The 21,437-nt window shown below is 49.9% G+C and overlaps 1 protein-coding gene across 1 annotated transcript; it reads right to left on the reverse strand.

The window, feature by feature from the left end:
- Positions 1-6,164: 6,164 nt before the first annotated feature.
- Positions 6,165-13,063, reverse strand: si:ch211-284k5.2 (uncharacterized protein CFAP97D2). Its single transcript, XM_067235152.1, has 5 exons — positions 12,971-13,063; positions 12,406-12,486; positions 11,582-11,700; positions 10,487-10,670; positions 6,165-6,248 (listed from the first exon to the last, which is right to left on the reverse strand). The coding sequence occupies exons 1-5, from the start codon at positions 13,061-13,063 to the stop codon at positions 6,165-6,167; spliced, it is 561 nt and encodes a 186-aa protein (XP_067091253.1).
- Positions 13,064-21,437: the final 8,374 nt, after the last annotated feature.

Genomic DNA, 21,437 nt, shown 5'->3' on the forward strand with positions numbered 1-21,437 from the left:
AAAGAAAGGTGATTCACATAAATGCTATACATTTTGAAATGTTGAAATGCCATTTTGCATTTTATACCCTATTCTTGTAAATCTTAGGAGAACAGCCATTAGAATTGTAAAAAAGAAAACAAGCAATATGTTTGCCTTCTGCTCACCGTTGTAAAGAGGCTGTTTACTACTCTGTACTCTACAGTTTTGGTAACACTTTATATTAACTAGCCTCAGCAAATGACCTATTTCTCTAGACAATAAACTATCACAAATTGTTTCTTGATCGTTTAACGACTGTTAACTAACTGCTTATTGAACAAATTTAATTTTAAAAGGTTACCAAAAAGTGTTTTCAGATTTTCGTTGTTTCTGCCCTGTCACAGTTCTGCGTCAGTAGGAAACACAGAACTTCAGGAGAGACAGGCTCACATTCCCAAAACCTCAGGAGAGACAGGCTCAAATTCCCAGAACCTCAGGAGAGACAGGCTCACATTCCCAGAACCTCAGGAAAGACAGGCTCACATTCCCAGAACCTCAGGAGAGACAGGCTCACATTCCCAGAACCTCAGGAGAGACAGGCTCACATTCCCAGAACCTCAATTTGCCACAAGATTGCTTGACTGACATCATCACTGTTTATATCTATTTTCATAAATGGATATGAACAATTAATGTCTATCCAGGATTTCATCTAGTGTGTAAGAGCAGTAGTGTGTATAGTCTGGTCGAATTAGAAGGTCCTCGTCTATGGAACGCTGAGTTAGTCAGAATTAAATAAATAGATAGGTAAATAAATAAATAAGATAAGTAAAAAAAAAAAAATGGCTATGAAATTAATTCAGAAATTTAAAAAAATTTATGTGGTGTTCGGAAATACATGTGACGTTAAGAAATAAATGTTCATAGCTATATTTATTTATGTATTTATATATTTATTTACTTATCTATTTATTTATTTAATTCTGACTAACTCGGCGTTCCATACTCGTCAACTTCTTCAATCCTTTCCTTGCACCCCCCCATCACCCCACCCCCCCCCACCCCCTCCGGAGACTGTGTGTTAAAGCCATACAGGAGCCATCAGCTCCTTACTCCTCCCCTTCCTGTCTGGTGAGCCCCTCCTCTTCCTTTCTGGTGAGCCCCTCCTCTTCCTTTCTGGTGAGCCCCTCCTCTTCCTTTCTGGTGAGCCCCTCCTCTTCCTTTCTGGTGAGCCCTTCCTCTTCCTTTCTGGTGAGCCCCTCCTCTTCCTTTCTGGTGAGCCCCTCCTCTTCCTTTCTGGTGAGCCCTTCCTCTTCCTTTCTGGTGAGCCCCTCCTCTTCCTTTCTGGTGAGCCCCTCCTCTTCCTTTCTGGTGAGCCCCTCCTCTTCCTGTCCGGTGAGCACTTGTTTCTCCATGCTGAGAGGGGTTGTGATCTCCAATATATATAATGAACACATGTATTTTTCTAATTGCTACGTGATGCGTGAACCCCTCTATTTATTTGAGTGAAGATGATAATAATAATAATAAGGCATTTTATTTGTATTGCACTTTATATTAAGCAATCACAAAGTGCTACAGAGCATATAATAATGCAAATTAAAAAGAATAAAAGTTCATAATTAAAATAAAAAGATCAAGGTCAATAAATAGTTAAAAGCAAAGCCTATAAAACACAATCAGTCAATAGCTTTTTTTTTTATATATATATATATGTTTTTAGGTTTAATTAAAAAACATCTGTTGTCTGAGGGGCCCTAAGGTGGTCAGGGAGGGGCATTCCACAGCCTAGGAGCAGCAGATGAAAAGGCCGTATCACCCATGCTGCAGAGCTTGGTTCTGGGGGCTTGAAAGATCCTGTAAAGTGAAATGAAAATTTGTTTTAAGTTCATCAACACAGAAGAATGTGTTGTTTACTACCCATCCAAATTCGAATGGAAAAAAAACACTGGCAAGTAAAATTAGGCTTTGAAATCGTGAGAAAGTCAGCAGTCTTCTCTGCTTGACACTGGGGGGGGCGTGTCGCCTGAAGGAGCTGAAGCTCCGCCCCCTCGAATTTATTGAATTTAGCGACAACAGCAACACTAGCTAAGTCAATTGCAGATATCAGAACAAACCTACCTGCAGTGTCTGAGTGTTTTATGTGTTAATTACTTTGTCTTTGTATCGTACCAGCTGAGTAACAGAATGCAACCGTCTGTGATCTGACGTAGATCGGTCGCTGTGATGTAGATCGGTTGGGTTTTGGCTCCGCCTATACAAAACCTGAGCTGAAAACGGAAGAGAAACTGTTCAACGGTCTAACTCCACATTTCAGCGCAACAAAGTTTTCGTGCTTTGCACATGCTTTCAGGAACTCATTTCAAATGTAATGTACTGAGAAGCAAATCATGGAATTTGCTTTACAGGATCTTTAAAGTTGATTATGGTTGAAGACTGGAGGGTGCATGAGGAGGTCTGGGGGGTGAGGAGTTCCTGTAGGTAACTGGGGGCATGTCCAGGAAGGCACTGGTGGGTGAGGAGGGAGACCTTGTATTGGATTCTGAATGGGACAGGGAGCCTGTGAAGAGTTATCAGGATGGGGGTGATATGATGGTATTTGCGCACCCTCATCCGGATCCTGGCAGCGCTGTTATGAATGTATTGCAGTCTCTGGGTGCGCTTGCCAGAGATCCCGATGAAGAGTGCATTACAATAGTCCAGCCTGGAGGAGACAAAGGCGTGGACAAGCTTCTCTGCATCTGCCAGGGTGAGTGTTGGACGGAGTTTGGGGATGTTCTTGAGGTGGTAGAATGATGTCTTACAGAGGTGTTTGATGTGTGTGTTAAAGGTGAGCTGAGGGTCCATTTTAACACCCAGATTGGTGACAGAAGCAGAAAGGGGGATGTTTTGGCCGGAGAAGGTAATACTGTTGATGGTGGAAAGGCGGCGCTGATGTGGTGTGCCAACTAAGATGGCTTCCCTTTTGGAACTATTCAACTGAAGGAAGTTGAGCTTCATCCACGCCTATATCTCCTCCAGGCAGGTGGCCAGTGTGGATGTTGGCAGGGGAGCAGAAGAAGTGGGGGTTGTCCTGAGGTAAAGCTGTGTGTCATCAGCATAACAATGGAACGATATAACATGTCTGCTAATGACTTCGCCAAGGGGGAGCATGTAGATGGTGAAGAGGCTGGGGCCCAGCACAGAGCCCTGAGGAGGCTGGGGCCCAGCACAGAGCCCTGAGGAGGCTGGGGCCCAGCACAGAGCCCTGAGGAGGCTGGGGCCCAGCCCAGAGCCCTGAGGAGGCTGGGGCCCAGCACAGAGCCCTGAGGAGGCTGGGGCCCAGCCCAGAGCCCTGAGGAGGCTGGGGCCCAGCACAGAGCCCTGAGGAGGCTGGGGCCCAGCCCAGAGCCCTGAGGAGGCTGGGGCCCAGCACAGAGCCCTGAGGAGTCTGGGGCCCAGCACAGAGCCCTAAGGAGGCTGGGGCCCAGCCCAGAGCCCTGAGGAGGCTGGGGCCCAGCACAGAGCCCTGAGGAGGCTGGGGCCCAGCACAGAGCCCTGAGTCCTGAGCCCTGAGCCACTTGTGAACATTTTCTGAGAGTCCAATGGTCTATTGCAGGTAGTTGAGGAGGATGTTGTGATCTACTGTATCAAAAGCAGCTGTTAGGTCGAGGAGGATGAGTAGAGATGAGGAACCAGTATCTGCTGCCATCAGGAGGTCGTTGGTGACCCTGACCAAGGCTGTTTCTGTGCTATAGCCAGGGCGGAAACCAGACTGAAACTTTTCAAACAGGTTATTTGACATCACTGACATCACTGACATCACTGACTTCACTGTCATCTCTGACATCACTGACATCACTGACTTCACTGTCATCTCTGACATCACTGACATCACTGAAATCACTGACATCACTGACTTCACTGTCATCTCTGACATCACTGACATCACTGACTTTACTGTCATCTCTGACATCACTGACATCACTGACTTCACTGTCATCTCTGACATCACTGACATCACTGACATCACTGACATCACTGTTATCACTGACATCACTGACTTCACTGTCATCTCTGACATCACTGACATCACTGACATCACTGTCATCACTGACGTCACAGAAACCAACATGATGAAGGAAAGAAGAAGGATAAATTAAGAAGATAAATATTAGCTTATCCATTAGATTAGTTGAGAAACAGCACCAGCATAATCATCCGTATTATGTAGTTTGAAATAGTCAAGACATCTAATCAACTGTAATCAAATCAGGTGCTAAATGTAATGATTATGACATAATTACAGAACTATAAATTAAAAATGTTGCAACTGTCTTCAAATTTCAATTAATGCTTTATTGTGTGTGTTTGAGTGTGTGTGTGTGTGTATAGATGCACTGCAGATCCAGAGGCAGTATAACAGCCCTGAAGCTGAAGCTCGGTGGTGAGGGACCAGACAATCTTCTGGAAATATTCAAGACAGCAGCCCAGCTGTCAGACACCGATGAAGAAATATAAAAAGAAAACTTAAAACTGAATTTCCCCCCAAACTAGTGTATTGCTTTTGTAGCACAAAGGGATACGGAATTATTCATACCTTTCCTCAAAACACTGTGTAAGGAATGTGAAAGTACTACCTGCTCAAGCAAACCATGTCAAGGAAAAGCCAAACACCCAACAAGCTACTCAGACATGAACAATTATCACTTTCATCTTTAGGCAATATCTTGAGGCAGTTGGAACATTATGTAGAGCCTTTATGAGAGCCTTGTTAAGAAAAGATCAAGGAGAGGTCAGACAGGGTGATGTGCAGCGATCTCTAGACACTCTCTTACCTTCTGCCTGGAGTCCTCATCTGTCCTCACCCGTCCTCCTCCGTCCTCACCTTTCCTCACCTGTCCTCCTCCGTCCTCACCTTTCCTCACCCGTCCTCACCTGTCCTCACCCATCCTCACCCGTCCTCACCCATCCTCACCTTTCCTCACCCGTCCTCACCCGTCCTCACCTGTCCTCACCCGTCCTCAGAGCTGAGGTGTGTCCTCTCCCTGTGTGCCTGGTATGATTCTGCCTGGAGCTGTCGACTCGTTCAGCCTTGTGAGCAGACTGCCATCTAGTGGAGAGGTCCTTCTCCTCCAGCTCTTCACACATACAGACAGGTTTATTTAATCCTTTACAGTAAGGTAATATACCATGTCACTACATAGTGATACCTGTAGAAACAACATTGTAGTGACACAGTACCTGCTATGTAGTGACACAGGAACTGCTATGTAGTGACACAGGACCTGCTATGTAGTGACACACAACCTGCTATGTAGTGACACACAACCTGCTATGTAGTGACACAGGACCTGCTATGTAGTGACACAGGACCTGCTATGTAGTGACACTGCATTAAGGGTTAGCAGTACAAGTTATTGCTCATGTGTAACTTGGTATGGAGGAGGACTTTCCAGGGGTAACATCCTCTCACCCCATTACCCCACACACACTCTCACCCCTCTCACCCCACTCACCCCACACACCCTCTCACCCCTTCACCCCTATCACCCCCTCACCCTCTCACCCCTCTCACCCCTTCACCCGCTCACCCCTTCACCCCCCTCACCCCTTCACCCCTCTCACCCCACTCACCCCTTCACCCCTCTCCTCCCTTTTTTAATAACCTTTGCAGTAAAGATTATAACTTTACAGAAACCTATACATCTACCACTGTATGTTATTTACTTACATTTATCTCATGAATTATAAACCAAGGATTTATTTATTTTATTTTAAGATTTATAGCTTCATATACATAAACATCAAAATAAACAAATAATGTGTCAACTTTTTATTGATGCTGTAAATGGAGTAGTGGGTGGGGTCACTGGGGGGGGTCACTGGGGGGGTCAGTGGAGGGGGGTTACTGGGGGGGTCAGTGGGGGGGGTCAGTGGAGGGGGGTCACTGGGGGGGGTTACTGGGGGGGGTCACTGGGGGGGGGTTACTGGGGGGGGTCACTGGGGGGGGGTCACTGGGGGGGGTCACTGGGGGGGGTTACTGGGGGGGTTCACTGGGGGGGGGTCACTGGGGGGGGTGACTGAGGGGGGTGACTGGGGGGGGGTCACTGGGGGGGGTCACTGGGGGGGTCAGTGGGGGGGGTCACTGGGGGGGGTGACTGAGGGGGGTCACTGGGGGGGGTCAGTGGAGGGGGGTCACTGGGGGGGTCAGTGGGGGGGGGTCACTGGGGGGGGTCACTGGGGGACGCCTCACTCGGCTCGGACGTGTCCCCGATGCTGCTGAACTTCACCCTCCTCCTGGATCTCTGCGAACAGTCAAGATCATAATTATTGGGTGTGCTCAAGCCTTCGGCGAGAGCACAACCTTTGTTCTCTCACATATATATTATTATTATTATTATTATTCTTTTTGCCCCCCTAAAACTCAGTCAATATTTGGCCTACATAGACAACGTAGGTGTCAAAAGTTTAGACTTGGTAGCGATTGAGTTGCTTCTATTGGAATTTACGTTCCGTTGCATGGTTTGGGCTTAAGTAAAGTTTTTGTGGCGAAAAGTGAAGCTAACGGTGGCTAATTTGCTAGCCACAGTCACTGACGTTACTAACGTCACTGCGTCACTAACGTCACGAAAACACGCGTGACTACCTTTGGCAGAACATTCGTTTCGCATCTGTTAACTTGGGGGATAGCTAGGCTAACTATAGCTTTACTGCAAGGCGGCTGCGGAAACGCCACAAGAAAAGAGGCCAGGGTGATAACTATTTACTCATTTTACTTTGTGATATGACACACAATTGTGATGTGTAATGTACAATATAAGCTGATATTATTAAGGAAGTACATCTACTTTCGGAAACAGTAGTCTACTATTTCACTGAAGTATTAGCATCATGACATTAGCCTGTGTTGCCCGGGCAACACATACTACAGTGGTCTATGATGTAGCGTTATCTGTTTTCAATCGTTAAAATAAACATTCCTCACATATACATTTTCGTTGTAGGATTTATTCTGACATTAGTAAACGATTTGTTGGTGAAATTACCATTACCTGTGGTTTCAAACCGGTGTAGCTCACTGCAACGCTGTAGCCTACCCGAGACACTAGTGTGAGTACTGTAGCTAACAAAAACTCCTCAGCTGTTTAAGTCAAACGGCGACAGAACATGTTCGGCACTCCCCTTACTCAAAAGTCTTTCAATAGTTGAAACAATCTGACTACTAACCTGAACTTCATTGCCACAGCCTAAACTTTGTCAATCTGTTCATGAAAATAATTAATTTCAGCCTAAACCGTACAACGGAACGTTAAATCGAATTCAACCAACGCATTGGCTACCAAGACGAACACAGCAGTAGTCTAGTACTGTACTGTAGTAGTAGAATTTACCGGGGCAGCTTCTCCACACAGGGCTATATCGCATTTTGCGTTGTTACTGACAATGATCGCTACCAGTGAGCTTTTTATGAATGAGCGATTTTCCACTAAATAAATGTCAAGCTTATTTACGTTTTTGGGGGCATATTTTCAGTTAGCAGATGGTACTGTTTGAATCGCGATTCTATCTTCTGCCGGTAAAGTCGTAGAATAATCTTCAAAGGGGGTTCTTTATTAATGAATGAATGCAATATGAGTAGGCTAAATGCCTGAAAAGAGATTAGGTCCATTTTTACACCGGTCTGCCAAATGTATTCGTTTTGATTCAGCCTGTCAGCTGCCTCTTGCAGGGGAAATGAGAAGACATGATATTTCATTCTACACTTCACTCGTATTTTGAGTTGTAAATGAGCAGCAAAAAAAAGATGCTTTTAAATCTATGTAATCTTTATAAATAATAAGTAGGCCCAATGCATTTTTATATAAAATATACAGACCCCTGTGCAACCGACCCAAGCAAGCACACCCTACAATTTCCCCAGAAATTGTATCCTCTCTAGTTATTATTATTATATCTGCAAGCAGTGATGAGGGGTAAAGCAGTCTAGCAGGTGTTCCCTCTGAGGAACCTAAAAGTAAAACTGCATCTGAGATAGAAAGTCACTTAGATTCATAAAAAGCAAGATGCATCCTTCACACACAAAACAATCCAAGAAAGCATGAAAAATTACACACACAAAAAAAAAGATATACATATATATAAATAAATAGTGGTAGACATACTGTAGGTCACATGAATAACCATAGAGCACCCCAGAGTGGTAAGAACTGAGATTAACTGTGTTTGAGGTTAATTGCGGTTGAAGCAGCTGTCTGAATTTGGCTCCTCCTGCCTCTTGCCAATCACAGGGTGGAAAACAGAGTTCTTAAAATGACACTTTGATGTTTAATTATCTCCAGATCAGCGTGAGGAAACACTTCAGACATGATTAAGTGCTGAAGCACTCATCCTTTTGTGGCTTTAAATTGGAATCGTGAAAGCCGTTAGAAATCTTGACAGAAAATGGAAGTGAGGCTGTGTGTGCCCCTCTCCTCACACGGTGCTGTCGTTAGAGACCTTCTGATGGATGGAAGAAAGTGTGTGTGTGTGTGTGTGTGTGTGTGCTCTCATGCTCTCAGATGGCACACTGGGACTGATTAGTAGCAGATTACACAGCCGCTGCCTGACACATACAACATTGTTATCCAGCTGCCAGTCAAGTTGTGCTACTTCAAATCACGGCTCTGGTTGATGTAATATAGATGGAGGAGAGGTGAGACAGGTGGATGGTGGAGAGGTGAGACAGGTGGCTGGAGGAGAGGTGAGACAGGTGGATGGAGGAGAGGTGAGACAGGTGGCTGGAGGAGAAGTGAGACAGGTGGATGGAGGAGAGGTGAGACAGGTGGATGGAGGAGAGGTGAGACAGGTGGTTCAATCATGTCACTGTCAGGTAGCTGTACTCATGATAAAGGTTCTCCAGCTAGCCTCATCACCCTGATGTGACTGCAGACATGATTCACAACAGGAACAGAACATCCAAATGCTGGTGGTAGATGGTGGTGGTAGATGCTGGTGGTAGATGCTGGTGGTAGATGGTGGTGGTAGATGCTGGTGGTAGATGCTGGTGGTAGATGGTGGTGGTAGATGCTAGTGGTAGATGCTGTTGGTAGATGCTGGTGGTAGATGCTAGTGGTAGATGCTGGTGGTAGATGCTGGTGGTAGATGCTAGTGGTAGATGGTGGTGGTAGATGGTGGTGGTAGATGCTGGTGGTAGATGCTAGTGGTAGATGCTAGTGGTAGATGCTAGTGGTAGATGCTGGTGGTAGATGCTGGTGGTAGATGCTGGTGGTAGATGCTAGTGGTAGATGGTGGTGGTAGATGCTGGTGGTAGATGCTGGTGGTAGATGCTAGTGGTAGATGCTAGTGGTAGATGCTAGTGGTAGATGCTAGTGGTAGATGCTGGTGGTAGATGCTGGTGGTAGATGCTGGTGGTAGATGCTGGTGGTAGATGGTGGTGGTAGATGCTGGTGGTAGATGCTGGTGGTAGATGCTGGTGGTAGATGCTGGTGGTAGATGCTGGTGGTAGATGCTGGTGGTAGATGCTAGTGGTAGATGCTGGTGGTAGATGCTAGTGGTAGATGCTGGTGGTAGATGCTGGTGGTAGATGCTAGTGGTAGATGCTGGTGGTAGATGCTAGTGGTAGATGCTAGTGGTAGATGCTGGTGGTAGATGCTAGTGGTAAATGCTGGTGGTAGATGCTGGTGGTAGATGCTGGTGGTAGATGCTGGTGGTAGATGGTGGTGGTAGATGCTGGTGGTAGATGCTGGTGGTAGATGCTGGTGGTAGATGCTGGTGGTAAATGCTGGTGGTAGATGCTGGTGGTAGATGCTGGTGGTAGATGCTGGTGGTAGATGCTAGTGGTAGATGCTGGTGGTAGATGCTGGTGGTAGATGCTGGTGGTAGATGCTGGTGGTAGATGCTGGTGGTAGATGGTGGTGGTAGATGGTGGTGGTAGATGCTGGTGGTAGATGCTGGTGGTAGATGCTAGTGGTAGATGCTGGTGGTAGATGCTAGTGGTAGATGCTAGTGGTAGATGCTGGTGGTAGATGCTGGTGGTAGATGCTAGTGGTAAATGCTGGTGGTAGATGCTGGTGGTAGATGCTGGTGGTAGATGCTAGTGGTAAATGCTGGTGGTAGATGCTGGTGGTAGATGCTGGTGGTAGATGCTGGTGGTAGATGGTGGTGGTAGATGCTGGTGGTAGATGCTAGTGGTAGATGCTAGTGGTAGATGCTGGTGGTAGATGCTGGTGGTAGATGCTGGTGGTAGATGCTGGTGGTAGATGCTGGTGGTAGATGGTGGTGGTAGATGCTGGTGGTAGATGCTAGTGGTAGATGCTAGTGGTAGATGCTGGTGGTAGATGCTGGTGGTAGATGCTGGTGGTAGATGCTGGTGGTAGATGCTGGTGGTAGATGCTGGTGGTAGATGCTGGTGGTAGATGCTGGTGGTAGATGCTAGTGGTAGATGCTAGTGGTAGACGCTGGTGGTAGATGCTGGTGGTAGATGAGGAACTGTGTCCTGTGTCTCTGGGCCCTCGTCTTTCTGTGTTTCCTCATGTCTCCTCACCTGCTGGTGCTGGACCCCTCTCGGGTACCGAGCGATGTCTTCTCGTCTACGCTCCTCCCTCTTCCAGTCGTCCAACCACAGCTGCCGGCGGTACTCCGACTGGCGGGCCGTGATTCGCTGGTAGATGGCCTGGTTCTGATTGGTCACGTGCAGCAGCTCATCCCTCCTCTTCTCAGCGTTCAGACTGCGTGACAGCGAGAGAAATATTCAGAAGGTGCATCACCTGGAGGACGACACATCCTTGCTGTGGCCTGAAGATCCCACATACATGCACCACAAAGTCAACTACTTCTGTATTCATAACATCACATGGACGCCCATTAATACTTCCCCAACATGCAGACAATACTGAAGCTAACTCCCGCTCCTGTCAGCCTGTCACACATCTACATCTTCCTGGTCCAGCTTTCTGACAGGTCCTGACTGGGGACATGAATGTTTTACTGAGTCGCCGTGAGAGCGTGGTGTCTTCACCAGCAGCTGTCTGATTGGAAGACATGACATCAGCGCTGATGACACGAGAGCTGCCGTCGTCGCAACAACACAAGTCAACAACCCCTACTCCCCAGGTCGCCATGCCAACCCCAACACACACGGTAACATCAGGACTAGGTAGAGCAGAGTCTGCAAAGCTTCTTCCACAACCGTATACAATAATAGCAAATATACCGTTAAAACTGATCATTATTACCGCATTTTTGCAGCATGAAAGACAGGGGGTTCTGCTAAGTCAGAGATAACAAAAATGTTTCAGGGAATACAAAGTCTGCATTGTAGAAGCCATCTTATTGCCTGGAGGCAGTAAGTACTGCTACTGGTTAAGACAGAGTTGTTGTGTCAGGATGTTACGGTGATTCATGTTTATCAAGATCATCCATCTACTCTCCTGTGGGGTTCAAACCCGTCCAGCTAGAACAGTCAAACAGCCCGCACGCACACAGTATTGATCACATAAATAATTGACTCAAGGCCAGATAGCGTCAGTCTGTAACCGGAGGAGTGTAGTGTTTCACCAGCTGGGTATGACAGTGACAGTGCCTGGGAGCTGGAGAGGATCTGACTTAATGGTGAAACGTGAAGCCGTTAGCTAGCTACCTCCGCTCAGCGTAATGGTTCCTGTGGTCGACCAGACCTCTGGACCGCACAATGTCAGACAGCCTGGAGGCGAGGAGCCGGTTGTCTCTCTCGATGACGGCCTGACACTCCTCATGAACCTGGTCAATAACGTCCCAGTGTTAATGCATGTACTGCTTACAACCATATCTGGTCATTGAAGTTAGGTACTTTAAATAATGGTTCACACATTGATGGCATATTAGAAGACTGAAACATTTTTACGGATATTCGTGTGCCCAGAGACAGTAACCCTAACCCTAGCCCAGAGATATTCTATCTCTAGTGTCATGTCCTCATGCCTCTAGTCATACGTTAATCATTGTTGAAATATCAACTTTTGTAAACATGCAAGAGTAACACAGATTAATTGGTCCTAATGCATCTAAATGTTGTGTCCTGGCATGTTGCTCTCCTGGTGTAACCAGCAGGTGTGTGTCCTGGCATGTTGCTCTCCTGGTGTAACCAGCAGGTGTGTGTCCTGACATGTTGCTCTCCTGGTGTAACCAGCAGGTGTGTGTCCTGACATGTTGCTCTCCTGGTGTAACCAGCAGGTGTGTGTCCTGACATGTTGCTCTCCTGGTGTAACCAGCAGGTGTGTGTCCTGACATGTTGCTCTCCTGGTGTAACCAGCAGGTGTGTCCTGACATGTTGCTCTCCTGGTGTAACCAGCAGGTGTGTCCTGACATGTTGCTCTCCTGGTGTAACCAGCAGGTGTGTCCTGACATGTTGCTCTCCTGGTGTAACCAGCAGGTGTGTCCTGACATGTTGCTCTCCTGGTGTAACCAGCAGGTGTGTGTCCTGACCTGTAGTTTCTTCAGCTTCAGCTGGACGTGAGCGGGAGCTTTCATGCCCTTGGTGTCCACCATGGGCCTTGCCGCGTACACCTGACCACAGGACGATTAAAAAGTAAAGATTATGTTTGATGTAGTACATTTTGGTTCGTAAAAAGCCCAAAAAAGGGAATTCTAAAGACCTCCACCACACTAACTCATGAATGCTCAAACAAGGTGTTCATGGGAATGTGATGTTTGACGTAGAGTAGACGTCCCTAATGACACAGGTCATGTAATGCTACCGGATCCTCTGAAGCATGCTAGGATACTGTTCATACTGTGAAAGTCCCCAGGAACAGGCGCTCCTAGGAGGGACAGTACAGCCAGAGGACAGCCATGTCCAGTGATGAAGAATGAACGTTATGCAGCAATTACAACAATGTTTTTTCTAATAAACATTTGTGTGCATATCAGCACAACTTTCACACTACTATTAACCTTTCAGAAAGATGTACACACATATATCATATATACCAACTGAAGTGAAACTTCTAACAGGGTCCAGACAGCCAGACACAGCGTACAGAGTACTGACCTTGTCCCTGTGTTGTTGGTATGCGGACTGGTCCCATCTCTGCTGCAGGTGTCTGTTGGTGGCCGGCTGAAGAGGCTGGTACGCCTTGTGCATGTTACCCTTCAGGAGCTCTGGTCTCTCTGACACTGTGGACGACTGGGGCTCTGCATTACACACACACCTTCACACACACACCTACATATACACACCTACATATACACGCACCTACACACTAACACACTTAAACTCATGCCCACACTCGTACACAGTGAGCCCCTCTCACAGCAGGAGGTCAGGTGAGGACTTACTCTGTGAAGACGGGGGGCTGTTGCCATGGCGCCTGGACTGCACCTCTCTCTGCAGTCTCTGATGCGAGGCGATCGGGTCTCAGTAAATTATTAGTGAGTTCACCCACCCTACTCCCTCCCCCTCCTTCCACTCACCCACCCTACTCCCTCCACCTCCTTCCACTCACCTACCCTACTCCCTCCCCCTCCTTCCACTCACCCACCCTACTCCCTCCACCTCCTTCCACTCACCTACCCTACTCCCTCCACCTCCTTCCACTCACCTACCCTACTCCCTCCACCTCCTTCCACTCACCTACCCTACTCCCTCCCCCTCCTTCCACTCACCCACCCTACTCCCTCCCTCCCCCTCCTTCCACTCACCCACCCTACTCCCTCCACCTCCTTCCACTCACCCACCCTACTCCCTCCCCCTCCTTCCACTCACCCACCCTACTCCCTCCACCTCCTTCCACTCACCCACTCTTTTCGATAACCTAGCTAGCATCGAAGTGCAGCGCCACCTACTCTTCTGACAGTGAAGTGTTTTCAGCACCCACAGCCTTCGGAGTACTATAAATTCAACCAATCCGTCTGACTCCGTCCGTCCGTCTGTCCGTAACGGAGTCGGAGTAGTATAATTCGGCCTTAAGATCTGGAGACATACAGGATCTGAGTCTCATCATGCAGTTTCTGCTGCAGCCTGCAGAGGGAGACACCCGCCGTGGACGTGCTGCGGCTGGGAGGCCATGTTCTGCTGCCCAGTGAAGAACAGCACAGCTACTCAGGGGGTTCCAGATCGGCAGAACTTTCTTGATTTTCCCTCTGGAGCATTTACACACGTGCGCACACACACACACATCCTCACTAACATCCTTATCTCTGCCCACCTCAGGGTCAGATCTCTGTGCTCTGCTGCTGTTTGAACCAGCTGTCAGCTTGTCTTCTGGAGAACCACACGTCATCTGATCAGTCATGTGGTCAGTCATGTGATCAGTCATGTGGTCAGTCATGTGATCAGTCATGTGGTCAGTCTGGCCAGCTCCCACATCTGCTGCTCCCCCTCCCCACCCCTCTCTCCCCCCCCTCTCTCCATCCCCTCCCCTCAACCCTCCCCCCCTCTCTCCACCACCCCTCACCTCTCTCTCTCTATCCCCTCCTCATCCCTCTCTCCCCCCTCTCTCCATATCCTCCCCTCACCCCTCTCTCCACCCCCCCTCACCCCTCTCTCCACCCCCCCCACCCCTCTCTACACCCCCCCTCACCCCTCTCTCCACCCCCCCTCACCCCTCTCTCCACCCCCCCTCACCCCTCTCTACACCCCCCCCTCAGCCCTCTCTCCACCCCCCCTCACCCCTCTCTACACCCCTCCCTCACCCCTCTCCATCACTCTGTCTCTCCCACACAACAGACATAATGACATATTGACCCAGACTAAGGTATTTAAATACTGCACAGTGATTTTATGCCTGAAGGATAAATAGCTCCAGTTTTAGCATAATTAGTCCTCTTTACGACATGGCCTGAATGATTCTGTGGTTTCAGCCATGACGAATAGGAGAGGTGATTATGGAGCACGTCCACATGCACGCACACACACGCACACACGCCCACACACACACACACAAGTATTACATGGAGTGCCTCCGGTCTGGGCTGGTATCCCCGGAGCTCTGTGGAGGACAGAAGGAGCCCCTTATATGGGGCCACCTGCTCTCTGATTGGCCAAGCAGCGCACATGAACGCATTCTCAGGCTACGTTGCCAAGGCAACATGGTTCCACCACCAGCGGAACAGCCCTGCTGTGGGCCATCCTCACGACTAGAGAAGTGGACTTACAGAACTCTGATGACTATCGTGTTAAGAGGTGTTTACACACTCTGAAGGAATCATAGATCTGACTGTACTCAGTCTACAGAAGGGGTGACCAGTGGTGATCTGCACCAACACACGCTGCCAGAACGGTTCTGGTATGAACCAACACTGATGGAACCTTTCTTTAGTCACCAGGGGTGACTGAGAGCTCTATGGGGGAGGTTGGAGTGAGCGTTGTAATTACTGTTGGTCTGGATCAGAATACTGGGTTGGGGTTAGTCTATCGAGATCAGAATCCTGTGTTAGGGTTAGTCTCTCCAGATCAGAATCCTGTGTTAGGGTTAGTCTCTCCAGATCAGAATCCTGTGTTAGGGTTAGTCTCTCCAGATCAGAATCCTGTGTTAGGGTTAGTCTCTCCAGATCAGAATCCTGTGTTAGGGTTTGTCTCTCCAGATCAGAATCCTGTGTGAGGGTTAGTCTCTCCAGATCAGAATCCTGTGTTAGGGTCCTGGCTCCCTGCAGCACTGGAGCTGTTCAGCCAAGGTTAACTCTGCTGCTGTTGTTTTTCAGGGCCATTAAATCTATTGTTAAGATGTGCTTCCAGCTGCTCTTTTATAGTGTGTGTGTATGTGTGTGTGTGTGTTCTCTAAACTCATCTATAAAAGCAATTATTCCCTCTCAGCCCGTCTCCTGCTTCAGTCCTGGTGTTGTGTTCATGCATATTAACAGAATGTGTTAAGTTTGTGGGACTGTGTTGATGTTCCCTGTCCTCTCTCATCCACCAGACCTCATCCATCTGAGATCATCCCTCATCCCTTGAGAGAGAGAGACCGAGAGACAGAGCGATAGAGAGAGAGAGAGAGAGAGAGAGAGAGTGAGAGAGAGAGAGAGAGAGAGAGAGAGAGGCAATCATGTTCCCATCTGTTTTTGGTGACTTTAACAGTCCCTCTGCTGGTATTAAACCGTGCCCAGTTATTGATCCAGAGACCCTCCCCCAGATTAATGAGGAGGTCCTGAAACACGCCTGCAGGATGGCAGCGATGGAGAGACCACAGAGACGAGGACGACAGCTACACGGAGGACAGAAAGATTATACAGCAGACTAGCTACCCTATTCACATTTATACATGTTGAATGAAAGCTTTCCTGACAATTTGTTTGATGGCGGCAATTGTTTCAGAATTCTAGCTAATTATTCATCCTCAATTCGATGTTTATAAGGTCGGTGCCAATAAGCAGGTACACATAGGCAAGAGATACAAGAATATCAGTGTTGGATTTTAGTGTCTTGCCCAAGAAGCAGAACATGACGTGAGCCAGAGAAGAGATGAGGAGGAGAGATGAGGAGAGATGAGGAGGAGGGATGAGGAGGAGGGATGAGGAGGAGGAATGAGGAGGAGGGATGTTCAGGAGGGATGAGGAGGAGAGATGAAGAGGAGAGATGAGGAGGAGGGATGAGGGGGAGGGATGAGGAGGAGAGATGAGGAGGTGAGATGAGGAGGAGAGATGAGGAGGAGGGATGAGGAGGAGAGATGAGGAGGAGGGATGAGGAGGAGAGATGAGGAGGAGGGATGAGGAGGAGAGATGAGGAGGAGGAATGAGGAGGAGGGATGTTCAGGAGGGATGAGGAGGAGAGATGAGGAGGAGGGATGAGGAGGAGGGATGAGGAAGAGAATAAGAAAAGAGAATAAAGGATAAAACCTTACAGTGAAACCTGTTAGAGCAGTCTGAGGGAATCCTCCCTCCCTCCCCTGCCCTCTTCTCCCTTCCCTCCCCTGCCCCTCCTTCCTCCCCTCATGTCTACACACAGGCCCCAAAGTGAAGGACAAAACAAGGTCAACATTTCCATTCCACATCTTACCAGCCAGGGTTTCATTAATAATGACTTTGCTTCTGATAAAGAGGAAATTCAATTATAGCCCCCAGCTCAGGCATACTGTGTAGCAATTGATAATTAACGGGAATAATTATGAGAAAAATAAATGGATTGGTGTTTTCGATGTGCAGTATGAGTGTACATTCACATCATGGTGAATGTACACTCTCAGAGACTCCCTCCCCCCTCTCCCTCCCTCTTCCTCTCTCTCTGTGTAGACCAGTGGAGGGAGACTAATGACAGGCAGGTGATCCATGTCTCAGATCATCCGACCTCGTGTGACCTCCTGGTCGGCCCTTGCACGCGCCCCCCCGACACCAGAAACCCCTTCCCGGGGGGTTGAAGTTCACATCACCCCCCCCCACACACACACTGCCTGCCCCCTACTCCCCCCAGCCCCCCCCACACACACTGCCCCCCCCCACACACACTGCCTGCCCCCTACTCCCCCAGCCCCCCCCCCCCACACTGCCTGCCCCCTACTCCCCCAGCCCCCCCACACACACTGCCCCCCCCCACACACACTGCCTGCCCCCTACTCCCCCAGCCCCCCCCCCCACACTGCCCGCCCCCTACTCCCCCAGCCCCCCCCCCCACACTGCCCGCCCCCTACTCCCCCAGCCCCCCCCCACACTGCCTGCCCCCTACTCCCCCAGCCCCCCCCCCACACTGCCCGCCCCCTACTCCCCCAGCCCCCCCCCCCACACTGCCCGCCCCCTACTCCCCCAGCCCCCCCCCCCACACTGCCCGCCCCCTACTCCCCCAGACACACACTTCCTCATACATCAACAGCAGTCAGGCTCCGTCCTCCCCGTTCTGCTGAAAAGGGGGGTGGGGCCCTGTGTATGAGAGAGAACACTGGAGAAGGAGGGATGAGCCTGTGTGTATATGTGTGTCTGTGTGTGTGTGTGTGTCTGTGTGTGTGTGTATGTATGTGTGTGTGTGGGGGGGGGGAGGGGGTAGGAGAGGGGGAGGGGCTTCAGGTTCTCCATCTGTCCACCGGGACCTCAGGGAGACAATCTGTTATTTTCAAACTCTACACCCTCCCCTCTCATCGGTGGTGAGAGCCCTCTCTACTTCTCCATCTGAGCATGGATGTTCTTTTCCAGACAGCCTCAGGCCTCTCGTTTCCCTCTCAGCAGGTTGACCTCTGCGTGCTGACAGTCCCCGTCATCAGTAGGTGAAGGTCACAGGGGTGAAGGTCACAGGGGTGAAGGAAAGGCAGTGGATGACCTGTTCCGGTCCTCACCATCATGTTGTCAAGGACATCATTTACTGTTGCGAATTTTAGCTTTTGCAAAGGAGGTCAAATTGACTCCAAATCCAATCGTGTTTGTTTGCCATGTTTTTCTCCCTGAGGGGATTGTGACACTACAGACCAGGGAGGCTGCTGGTTATTCTGCAGCAGCGCAGACACAGTCATAGAGGAGAACCATCTCCCCTGGTCATTTACCTGTCAGAGGAGCCCAACACTGAGAGGAGCCCAGGAGAAGAAGTCCAACACTGGGCTCTAACAAATGGGTGTCCTGCGGTGTCTGTGTGTGTGTGACAGAGAGAGAGAGAGAGAGAGAGAGAGAGAGAGAGAGAGAGTAACTGTCTGCACACACACACACACACACACCCTTCTGTCTCTGAAATCTCTGGCAGTCAGCTGATGAGTGTAATATTTCCTAGTGTGGTGTGTGTAGTATAAATGTGAGCATTTATATACAGAGTTGGTTTCCAGAGAGAGAGGTGGGGGGAGGAGGAAGAGAGAGAGGAGGGGAGAGGGGGGAGGAAAAAGAGAGAGAGAGGGGAGAGGGGGGGAGGAAGAGAGAGAGAGGTGGGGGGATGAGGAGGTGGAAGAGAGAGAGAGGGTGAGGGGGGGGGGAGGAGGAAGAGAGAGAGAGGGGAGAGGGGGGAGGAGGAAGAGAGAGAGAGGGGAGAGGGGGGGAGAAAGAGAGAGAGGGAAGAGGGGGGGAGGAAGAGAGAGAGAGGGGAGAGGGGGGAGGAGGAAGAGAGAGAGAGGGGAGAGGGGGGGAGAAAGAGAGAGAGGGAAGAGGGGGGGAGGAAGAGAGAGAGAGGGGAGAGGGGGGAAGAGGAATAGAGAGAAATCACTCCCCCACCAGTCCAGGACCACACACAACCTTGTCTGTTTTCCAACTCCTCCCCTCCCTCTTCCACTCTCTCCTGCTCTCCTCCCCTCTTTCCTCCTCCCCCTCCTCCTGTCCTCCCATCTGTGTATCTCTCTCTCATTGCTAGTAGACGTTGTTTAGCCTGCTTTGTTTCTTGCCCTGTTCAAGCCCAGATGCCTTTTGCAGGGGGGTTGATTTTCCTGGCAGTTGGCTTCATTATCTGCAGTAAGCAGCAGTGGAGTCGGACCACATCCCCTTCACTGTCTCTCCCTCGCTCTGTCTTGTTTTCCACGCTGGGCATCCTGCCATGCAGGGGACCTCACAAAGCTAGTGGAGGGGAGGGTTGGAGCTGCCACACAGAGAGCAGGGAGGAAGGCTGGGAAGGCTCTGGGGGCTGTGGAGGCTGGGGGCTGTGAAGGCTGGGGGCTGTGAAGGCTGGAGGCTGGTGGAGGCTGGGGGCTGAGGCTGGGGGCTGTGGAGGCTGGAGGCTGGTGGAGGCTGGGGGGCTGTGGAGGCTGGGGGCTGTGGAGGCTGGAGGCTGGTTGAGGGTTGAGGCTGGTGGAGGCTGGAGGCTGGTGGAGGCTAGGGGCTGTGGAGGCTGGAGGCTGAGGCTGGAAGTATTTTCCTCTCCTGCGTTGTTTAGTCCATCTCTGAACTCTGTCTCTCCTAGTCTGTCAGCAGAGACCAGCCTCTCCACAGCCTCGACCAAGCCAGCCTCTCCACAGCCTCGACCAGGCCAGCCTCTCCGCAGCCTCGACCAGACCAGCCTATCCGCAGCCTCGACCAGACCAGCTGTCTCAGGGCAGTGTGTCACATGCTCTGAGGCGTCACACACTGGCAGGGCCTGCCTGAGACCAGGTGACGCTGTGGGGACAGGGATGCATGACCATGTTCAGCGTCTGAGGGACAAACACCACAATCATTTAACTACATACCCGTTTCATGAATATGCTGAAGCAAAGAAAAGGATTCTTGCTACACCACAGTTTCATACGAAACAACTACAGCTGAGGTCATCGAGGGAGTTAGAGGGCATGGAGCAGCAAGCCATGTTTATGGAACACTTTAGAAGGCTACAACCAACTGTGAAATAGAGTATTGAGAGTTTAGTTACATATCATCCCTGCTTGCCAAGAATCACAGCATGCTCTGATTCTCTGAGGGGCATGGTGCGTAGAGGCCAGTGAGAGGGGGGAGGAGGGGGAGAGAATGGGAGAGAGGGGTGAGAGAGGGAGAGGGAGAGGGAGAGGGAGAGGGAGAGGGGAGGGAGAGGGGAGAGAGAGAGAGAGAGAGAGAGAGAGAGAGGGAGGGAGGGAGGGAGGGAGGGAGGGAGGGAGGGAGGGAGGGAGGGAGGGAGGGAGGGAGGGAGGGAGGGAGGGAGGGAGGGAGGGAGGGAGGGAGGGAGGGAGGGAGGGAGGAGGAGGGAGGAGGGGGAGAGAGGGGGGGAGAGGGGGAGAGAGGGGGAGAGATGGAGAGAGATGGAGAGAGATGGAGAGAGATGGAGAGAGAGGGTGGGAGAGCTCTCTCCTCTTTGATAACTGGCTTCAAATTAATTGGACCTGATGGCTGAAAAAGAAGAAAGAGGATTTCTCTGCAAGCTTGTCTTTAGCCCTGCATTACTCACTGCTGTAAAGGCTCATGTAGATCCAGTTATGCTTTTCTAATTGTCTACAGGCTCCAGATAGTGGAGTGGAGGCCAGTGTTGAATGGGCTGGGCGGCTTGCCATTGGCTACAGCTTTCACAAGCAATCAGTGTGACAGACTCCCAGGTCATGCCCTCTGTGTAGCGTTTCTTTCATCTCTCCCCCAGGCTCGGAGCGCTGTTGGAACAGACATGTCTCCCCTGCGTGGCCTCATGGTGGACCAATGTTTGTTCTGGACATGTGTTTGTGGGTTTCTGTTTTTATTCTTAAAGTTACATTTATAAACACGTGACTTGTGCTATATTCTGTATTCTGCCTTGCAGGGGTAAACTATAATTCTGTCAGTGTAGGTTGAAATCTTTATTTATCACCAATTTAGTGTAAAAGATAGTGACTTGGTGTCTAAGTCTCCAAGTGTCAGAGAGTTTAATGACTGATAAGCATCTACAGTATATGTTCATCACGTCTTTTGCTTGCATGTGTGTCACCTTGAGAGATCCCTAGTGCTGCACGGCACCTCTCCTCCCAGCACTTCCTGCCAGCGGAGCAGAGCACTTCCTGCCAGCGGAGCACAGCACTTCCTGCCAGCGGAGCACAGCACTTCCTGTCAGCGGAGCAGAGCACTTCCTGCCAGCGGAGCAGAGCTTCCAGGAAGGTAAAACGACTCTCTGCTCTTCGCCCTGACAGCAGAACACATGCCTGTTTACATCTCTCTCACGCCGCCTGGAGAGGCTGTCCAGAGAGCCTGATGAT

This window comes from Osmerus mordax, chromosome 4 (genome assembly GCF_038355195.1).
Source record: "Osmerus mordax isolate fOsmMor3 chromosome 4, fOsmMor3.pri, whole genome shotgun sequence".
NCBI classification, from domain to species: Eukaryota; Metazoa; Chordata; class Actinopteri; order Osmeriformes; family Osmeridae; genus Osmerus; species Osmerus mordax.